Source organism: Seriola lalandi, unplaced genomic scaffold (genome assembly GCF_002814215.2).
Source record: "Seriola lalandi dorsalis isolate HSWRI2012SDOR001 ecotype SW California unplaced genomic scaffold, Sedor1 jcf7180002054285, whole genome shotgun sequence".
Taxonomy (NCBI): Eukaryota; Metazoa; Chordata; class Actinopteri; order Carangiformes; family Carangidae; genus Seriola; species Seriola lalandi.
The window spans coordinates 275,430-284,932 of record NW_019524838.1 but is presented as its reverse complement, the minus strand read 5'-3'; the positions used below and the strand labels follow the sequence as shown (position 1 = coordinate 284,932).

At 44.0% G+C, this 9,503-nt stretch overlaps 1 protein-coding gene across 1 annotated transcript in view; it reads left to right on the top strand.

Moving 5' to 3' along the window:
- The window catches only part of golga7bb (golgin A7 family, member Bb), a 14,928-nt gene extending 5,458 nt beyond the window's left edge, over window positions 1-9,470 (top strand). The window contains exons 2-5 of the mRNA XM_023405765.2: window positions 626-751; window positions 1,435-1,587; window positions 6,402-6,503; window positions 8,113-9,470. Of these exons, the coding sequence (XP_023261533.1) occupies window positions 626-751; window positions 1,435-1,587; window positions 6,402-6,503; window positions 8,113-8,199 (468 nt within the window). The 3' untranslated portion in view covers window positions 8,200-9,470. The remainder of the gene's footprint in view (window positions 1-625; window positions 752-1,434; window positions 1,588-6,401; window positions 6,504-8,112) is intronic.
- Window positions 9,471-9,503: the final 33 nt, after the last annotated feature.

Below are 9,503 nucleotides of genomic sequence, written 5' to 3'. Positions count from 1 at the left end.
TTCCCCCTCCATGCTCCTACTCTATCTCTAATTACCATCCTCTTGAGGGGAGTAATTTAGATCAGCAGGGGACAAGTTTACACTGGCCCACTTGCTCGCTGCTCTATGCTTCTCTGGGGAATGCCTGTTTGGGTGTAAAACACACCACTCAGCACCGAAGTGCTGTAAAGGGGAGTCTTTCCAATGGTTGGTTATTACTGCAATTGGGCCTAATGATATAGGAGAAATGCATGGGAGTGCTAACTCCTGTCTGTACTGCTGTTGACATAGTAACATAGTACCATTTTCTCACTGTGAAGCCATGTTGCACCTGTAGGCAGAAAAACAACTGAAAACTTGCAGGAAATATTACATTACTTTATATAACTATTGTACAGACCGTGTTATTGAGAGCTACTGTAGACAAGTGGATCTTTATATACCGTGCAGTAAATCACCGCCATCTTTTGCCAAAGTGAACATAGCAGTCAGGGGAATGCTGGTCAGACTGGAACCACAGTGTATCACCGGTTCTACAAAACACATTTTAAAAAGCAAAGACAGACCTGCTTCTCTTGTAACCACATGAATGTAAAATGTATTTTGGGTAACAAACTTAACACGTGTGTTTTTCTCCTGTTGTTAGTTCCATAACCTGCAGGAGCTGAGGCACAGTGCATCACTGGTAACAAAGGTGTTTATACAGAGAGACTACAGCGAAGGAACCGTGTGCCGCTTCCTGACCAAGTTCCCTTCAGAGCTTGACAACAGGGTGAGCACAAATAGAAACACACTCACATACAGTACTGTACACACATCCAGGCAAATATGTTGTAATAATTGTAATATGTTGGCAAAACCCCAACTCTCCTGAAACAACACCCACACTCTCCAATATGAAGAGAGTGATGGCTCAATAAAGCTTAATCAGGTCACTACAACGGTGCATCCTGGATGAAAGAACACTCGATGAATGATGGACATTATCTTGTGCCTTGACTCAAATGTGCCATGCAGGGGTGCTATTGTAGATTTATTTAGCATTTAGCATCTGAAGCAGATAGTCAACACACAGAGAGCAAGAGAGAAACAGAGAAAAACAGTAGGAGTCTTTTTTTCCTTTTTTTTTAAAAAAAAATCTGTGTCAAATCAGATGTTCAAATCACCACTCATTGCTGTCACACTTCTGACAAATTTGTCATTTTAGCCTCAAGTGTGCCATTCTGCAAGTGAAGTGTGTTTCTAAATAGTTTGACAAAGTAAGGGTATTTTCGGTTGAGCAGAATGCAGCTGCTTTGTTTTTGGCAGGCTGTTTTATAGCTGAACAGCTTGCTCCAACAGTCACGCCAGAACACATTTCACTTCTTAGTCCTTATGCTGTGTGTGTGTATGTGTGTGTGTGTCTGTGTGTGCCTTCATATCTCTACCTGGATGCCTGTTTGTGTCTGTAAGTAGATTGAGCGGACCTTGCTTGAGGAGACGGTGAAGACCCTGAACTCTTATTATACGGAGGCCGAAAAAATTGGAGGTCAGTCGTACCTGGAAGGATGTCTGGCTTGTGCAACTGCTTACATCATCTTCCTCTGCATGGAGACGCGCTATGAGAAGGTAAAAAAAAACCTCTAGTACTCAAAATGGCTAAAAAGAGCTTTAACATATACAGAGAGGTTCTATCTGTGCAAAGATGGCTGCACATTGAGGAAAGAACAGAGTCATGGTTAATGTTATGAGTAACTCTTGTGCTTCTGTGACTATTAGAAGCCAAAATGTCTGCTGTGGAAAAGAGGTGGTGTCAACCTTTTCATCTTCTCTCTGAGAAAGTAAACAGGCGTATTTCCCAATCTGCTGAATTATTCCTTTAAGCCTCCACAGCTTTTATAACTTTAACATTTCCTTACTTTTTCTTTTGCTTGTCTTGGTGATGTTGCTCTGCATCTTGTTCTTTCTGCAGCTAAAGTAGACTTCTTATAGAAGACTTGATCATTATTCCAGAAGCCAGAGTCTCATAACGCAGTGTTTCAGGACACCTTTGATCCATTGTGGATTGCAGAGCAAATCTAATGACACATTAAGGGAAAGAAAAAGAGTTTGTTCCTGTAAACATAAGAAATAATAGATATTCATTCATCCTTTCTCTAACCTGCATATCCTGTTGCAGAAGGCCATACAGTCTATCCTAGCTTTCACTGGGTGAGATGCAGAGTACACCCGAGACAGGTCACCTGCCCGTCTCACAGCTAACACATATATACAAACAATGATTGACACACACAGGCAATTCACCAGTCCTACCCTATTGAATTGTCCTGCAAATATCCTTCATGCCTTTGGAAAGCGGCGCACCCAGAAAAAACAAAAACAAACGCAGGCCCTGGGAGAACATGTGAACTCCACACAGAAAGGCCCCCAGCGGGCAGCAGCTTTCAAACCCGTATCTGGAGCCTCTTCAGGTGCTTTATATTTCTCTTCAGGAACATCTCTCTCTCAGACATTATTCATTAACAGCTGGTTATTATAAACTCCGCTGCCCAACTGCAAGACTTATTTTCTTATTTTCTGCCATATTTGTCCATTTTTATGCAAGCCAGCTCTCTCTCGCACACAAAAGCATTTAATTGTGCGTTCTAATGCACTTTGCATCTCTGAGGACGGAACACAGTTATTTACAAAAACAGGAGATACGATCTGTTTCTCTCTTGCACAATGTTCCCCTCAGCTGTCCGTCCACTACATTTTAATACCCGCTCTAAAGCCCGCACCTGTGTGCCGGTGGGCAAGGGATGGCACGCCAGCTGTAACATGACATTCACCTTCAACACAACCAAGACGTCCATCTTGAGAAAGGGCAGGTGATTAAACCTCAGCGCCGCTGTGTTGCTGCTTGTCGCTCGCCAAGGTGGAACAAGAGCACAACCACATACAAAACACAGCCACACACACACAGACACATGTACAGTGAGTTTGATTAATCCTCTTGTGATTATGTGATGAAACTGGAGTGGCGTGAAGTCCCAACATGCCTCTCTGTTCTGATCTCTGTCATCCACATCATTCATCTCCCTAGTCTTGTTGCATGTTGTAAACATTTCTTTATCAAAGCAGCACAGAGGTACTGGGAGCTTGACCGAGAAGTACCAAAGGACTTATTGCTGAGTTGAAGCCATGCAGAGATGGCCTGGTCTGAGGCTCCTTTCATCTCCCTGTCAGCTGGGTGCTGCTCCATTGAGATGCTGTGATGCTATCAACCCCGCAGTAGAGTTGTTTATTTACTTGTTTAACTTAATCATCTTAGCTGAATGACGTTATGACTGACGATGATCAAATATACCCACCCAAGTTGATTCTGCGTGTGCGCATACTCGTGTGTGTGTATCTGCTGATAAAGAGGCCACACACCCGTGAGTGTGGATCATTGTGCAAATTCATTGGAGCACCAAGAGCCCTTGATGCTTACATCTCACCCTATCAAAGGACACTGATTGCTCCCAGCATGTCAGAACAGATACATGTGCTCACAAGCATTCATAAAGCTTCCCTCTCTCACAGTTTGTACCCTCCATTTCCTATTTTCTTCCTCCATTATTCACAAGAATTTGGCTGTGCATTATGGGACCCTGTTCACACATGACATTAACATTCATCTTGGTTGATCCAGTCACAAGTGGACAGCTCCAAGTACTGGTGCGAATGCACCCAGGACGCACTGAGGTCCTATCACTCCAGACCACATTCAGAGGTGCAAACTGAAACGATGTATGTGTTTATTTGTGGGGAAGTGAGATCCAGTCACAGGTGGTAACTCAAGACACACGTGAAGACTGATTCTTATGCCAGGTGTGAACTGACGTGCTTAAAGCTGTCCACTTGGGCTCTGTTCACACCTGGCATTTACATGCGTCCTAAGTGATCTGATCACATGTCACATTTGGGGACATAAACAACTTTCAGTTTAGCAGCAGAGTACACACTCATGGCCTGCATGTGAAACAGACTGTGACACCTTTAGTTCTTAGGCGATATACACACACTCGCAAAGCTTTTCCCAGAAGGGCTGTCACACACACACGCCAGTACAACAACAGAGGCGCTGCTTGGATTCTTGACTGTCATATTGTTACACTGAAGAGGATTGAGCTGCCCTGAGAGCTCGCTAGCAGTGGAATGATTGGCCTTTTCTCTGCGCCACAATAAACCTATTAGTCAGGGCTCCGCTCTGTTTGATTCTATTTGATGGCGTCTTTAACAAAAGACACAGTTTATATAGTGTTAAGAATTTGTGGATATATTGTCAATGTTCCAAGCCAAATATTGATTGCTCTCTGCTTGGGCATACTTGACATAGACTGATTTAAAGCAGGACATTGGAGCAAACCACTGCCTTTAGATGGCTTCTTCTGTGGCCTTTCACTGAGAAATTTCATCTCCTGTTTGTTCCCAGATTGTAACATTTTCCAGACTTTTTGTTGCAAAAGTCTCTTCTTCTTCTTCCAGTGGGAGACAGAAAGAAGTATTCTTCTGTGGTTTAGTCTCCACTAGCAGGGGTCAATATATTAGCAGCTGTGCCTGCAGCTGTAACAGGCCTTTGACATCCCAGAGGAGCGCTGCTCAGTGTGTTGCTCACTCTCTATTGTTTTAATCTCTCAAGGCTGAGTGCTGCAGTGACCTTTAGTTAACTTCCAAAAGAGGATGTGAATCTGTCATGTTGAATAAATCAGTTAAGGAATACTCATAAAAGGGTGCCATCCTAATACAGCAGGAAAATTTTAATTTGTGACGACTTGGATTCACACCACTTAGCCACATTATTGTTAATAATGTGGCTAAGTGGTTTGTCTGTTTACAACTTTTTCTGATTGTCTGGATGTTTCTCACCCAACTGGACTTTGTTTTAGCAATATCTCAGCAATGGCCTTGGTAAATAGAAACTCAAGTCAGTTTTATTTATATAGCGCCAAATCACAACAGATGTTATCTCAAGGCACTTTTCAATTAGAACAGGTCTAGACTGTACTCTTTATAACATTGATTACAGAGACCCAACAATTCCCACCATGAGCAAGAACTTGGTGACAATGGCAAACTTTATTTTAAGAGGCAGAAACCTCGAGCGGAACCGGACTCAGGTTGGGTGGCCATCTGCCTCGAAACAATTGCTAAAATTGCGAAAAAATAAAACCACAGTTGTAAGTTAATCTTTAATATACAGTACAGAATACAGTATGTGATGCTTTAATTCTTTCTTTAAGTGATAGAAATGTGTGTTGTTTCAGCATGGAGACGCAGATGTGCTAAAGACTGCACCTCCTTCTTAAGAGTGCTGACAGCTTTCTCAGTGTACATGAGGCCCGGTGGAGCGCGGTTCAGCTGATTGACATGGTTAGGCAGAGTTTAGCAGAGGCATGGTGCATCAGCATTGTTGGTGTCCACAGAGGCATAGCTGAGGCTGAATAAGCTGCTCTAATGATGCCACTTTAGCTAATAGCTGTCCATTTAGCATGAATGGCGATCAGTCAGCAGTCATTTGGTTGCTATCAGCTGCAACCTGGGACTACATCACAGTGCTTAGGTTTTATTAAACAGTCTTCCTGTCTCCTGGGTAAACTGTGTGTGTAGTTGTAGTGGGTAACAGAATGTATACAAGCATGCTTGTTTGAATTTGTGTGCCAAGGCATGGTCTGAACTTGGTGCTCAGCTTCACTCCACTTCTGCTATGTGGTTTTTGCACAGTTGATGCAATACTCACTTGCAAAACTGAGAAATAAGTCCAGTGCCAATGCAATCTAAATAAACTGTCCACCTCACATTTTAGAGTGGTTCCAAATTGCCCCGACAGTTAACCAAGGCATGACATTTAGCCTGAGAGAGCCATCTTTGGAATTAGGAACTAAAGCTTCCAAATGGAAAACTTCAAAAAGAGAAAAGCTCATGCTCGTCAATTTTAGTAATTCAATTCATACAGCCTTGCTTGACATGAGTGGCTTGGAACCATGTATAAAAATAACTGCTGTACTTAGAGCATAATGGAATTACTTTGAGTTTAGATTATAATGTTCAGGAAAAATAAAGACGGGCAATGACTCGAGAGTCAGTATCATATGCTGTATGCTAACTATGCACAGAAGGACTGCAAACTCATTTCTTCCATTTTTCATTTTTTCCACCCAAGACAGCACAGGAGAAGGTTAAAGTTGCTGCCACCCTGCCCGTGTTTAGCCTCTTTTAGGTTCAAGGTTATTACATGTACCATTGAGCGCACTTTGAAAAAGTAATATGCAGGTAATGGATCCCCAGTTGAAATGTCTGTTGGGATTATTTTCTGCTATTTTTCTGCTCATGTTTCAGATTCTCATGATGCCAAATTTGATTTCCAAATGTACCTCTGTCCCTGTCTAACCCCTCTCTGCTCTCCTGTTTCATTCCAGGTGCTGAGGAAGATATCAGGCTACATCCAGGAGCAGAATGAGAAGATCTACGCTCCTCGAGGTCTGCTGCTCACAGACCCCATAGAGAGAGGAATGAGGGTTGTATCCTTTAATCATCTGCTGCTGCTCTTTCTGTTTGAGTGCGTAACAAATAGATAGAGGGCGAAGGCCCGTACAGAATAGTCTGACATAAAGACGACTGATCGGAGGTGGCAGTTATTTAGAGGTTCCAGAAACCAGACTTCATGAGTGGAAGTCACCTGTTCACTGAATTACTGAAACATCGGGGTTGGATAAATTAATAACAAATACCTTCTCCTCCTCATAAATTACCATCAAGATGCCCTTGAACAAGGCACTTAAACTCCAGCTGCTGCAGAGAAGCTGTTCAATGGCCAACTATCATTCCTGGGAGTAAATTTGAAGCAGGTCAGGGGCTGAAAAAAAGCATGCAGGCTCCATCAAATGTCCTGAGAGGAAAAGGTGAAAAAGATAGTATGATGTGGTGAATCAGCAGGCGTGTATGCACATGCAATGCTGAGTTATGTTTGTTTAAGCCATCCAGTTCCGTTTTATCATTTCAAAATTAGATGTTACATTACAGTGTCTAACTCGCCCGTCTGACTCTTCAGGTGGCTCATCGTATGTTCATGTAGTTGAGTCGCTACGTTTTCAGAAGCGGCCACAAGCGTGTCGCTCTTTGTCAGTCGGAGAGATCCCAGCACAGTTCCTCGTGCAGTTAAGAGGCAGAAGGAGAGAGAGAATGTGTCCAGTGGACCATCACAAAGGCCTGGCCCAGACCGGCTCAAAGAACAGGCTCCAAGTCACAGGGCCAACCTATTACCAACACTTATTAGTCAATACACTCCTATACAATATGGTCTCTGTTTGTAAAAGCCAGTTAAAAACCTCATTCTCCCAAAGAGCAGCATAACATGTGTCTCACTTGTCATTTTTTTTTTGTTGTTTCCATGAGGAACTTCATAATGTTTTTATTACTTAGGACTGATTTGAATGAATGAATTTGTGTTTTGAAACTCGTCTTGTTGCCCATCATATTGCGGTTAGGGTTGCTGGTCCATCTTGGGTGCAGCTAAAGTCTAGTGCAGATAAATGCCATGATTTCTCCCAGACACGTTTTTGAGATTTGAGTCAAAAATCAGTTGAAAAGGTGAATCTGCACATCTGGTTTGCTCAGCATTGAGAAATACCTTGACCTTGTCATGAGCTTTTCCAACATGTTTGGTTTTATCGTAGCCAAAAACACGATGCAGTTGTGTTTGGAGACGAGCCTGAGACGGGAGATTAGCGGTATCTGATGAGAAAGCAGAAGGAAACCATAGGCAAGGAAGAAAGCAGCAGACACACAGGCACACACAGATTTTCGTGTGTTCTTGAATATTGTAATCATTCACGACCGTCACTGATCTCTCCAAGTAGTAAAATCTCATTAGTACACCTCATGTGAGATCAGTTGTTTAGGTTGTGCACCCCCACATCAACATGCTAACACTCAACAGCCCCACATAAACTTCTAGGTTTTGAAATTCCTTGTAGCTTGTTCCAGCTCCATGCATTTGAGCCGAGAATGGATGTGACTGTGGAAAGTGGAACTGTAACCCCCATAGGGATCCTTCAGTACTTCAATCCTGTATTTTAATCCTCTCTCTCTCTCTGCCATGATGATCCTTGACATTCTTTGTGTCCTCAGCTAGAGATCAGTGTCTTTGAAGACCGGGGCTCGGGCAGCTCCAGTCCCAGCAGCAGCATGTCGTCAGCAGGCAGCAGCGCCCGGTGACTGGAGGGGCAGCGCCAGGCTTACGGGTACCACCACAGGGGCAGCGGCACGCTTACCAACATCCGCATGCTGAAACATGAGAGCACCAGGTTCTGAGACAAGTGGAGAGAAAAAGCCGAGGAGGTGATCCGCAGCGTTCACACTCTCCCTGCAGGAGCCTACGACGTACCACCTGGAGAACAGGAGCTGGCTTACACAAACACACTGGATATGCAACAGAATCAACACAAGTGCAACAGAACCCACACATAGGCAGCAGACACACGTACAAGCCAACATCCAGAGTGTCTGCGAGGGAATAGCCTTCACTCTCCCACAGCTATCCAAACCAAAATAATCATCATTTCTTTTGTTCAGATTTTTCCATTCACCTTTTCTCTCATTCCCTCACGTCTGTTTCCATGAGTCACACCATTTCTGTGGTATGGCTGATTCAGCAGGCTTAACATTGATTAGACTGGATGTCAATGCTTGATTGTTTTCAGGGGGGTCACTGTCACTGTGTCTATGTGCCGATGGATTGGCGGTGTAGTCTTAGGTCTGTGCAGCAGCTCTGAAATCTGGAAGGAGGAAAACTACCCAGCCTCCTGGGAGACCCAATGTTCTCCAGTCTCACTGAATGATTGCAGTCATGTCAGGTGGTTGGGGTCAAGCCACTTTGAATGCTGGCAAATTGGGCCTGCTGTGGGACCACTTGGTTTGATGCTCCTTCATTTGGCTCCAGTACCAAACAGCTAACAGAGAGCACCTTGGATTATTTATCCTTCTTATTCACAGCAGTGGATACTGGTGATCCACATCACAGCTGTAGGTCACACTCCTTCACACACACACACACACACACACACACACACACACACACACACACACACACACACTCTCCTACACACATGCACATGCATACAAATGCACACAACCATGCCCAAGTATTCATACAGACACATACTAGCGAGAGGACATGCACACACATGCATATATATACACATATACACACCTGTGGTCAGTGGCCATTCGTTTCTGAACACATACACACATACGCACCGAACACACACACACACACACACAGATTCTGGCAGGAGCGGAGGCAACCTAGCCAGACAATATTCTCTGTGGTCTCAGCTCATTGGGAACGCAAGCAAACCCAGGCACTGTAAGACCGTGCTAGTTTCTCTGGGAGTGTGTATATGTATCTGTGTGTGTGTGTGTGTGTGTGTGTGTGTGTGTGTGTGTGGGTGTGTGTGTGGGTGTGGGTGTGGGTGTGGGTGTGGGTGTGGGTGTGGGTGTGTGCGTGGGTGTGGGTGTGG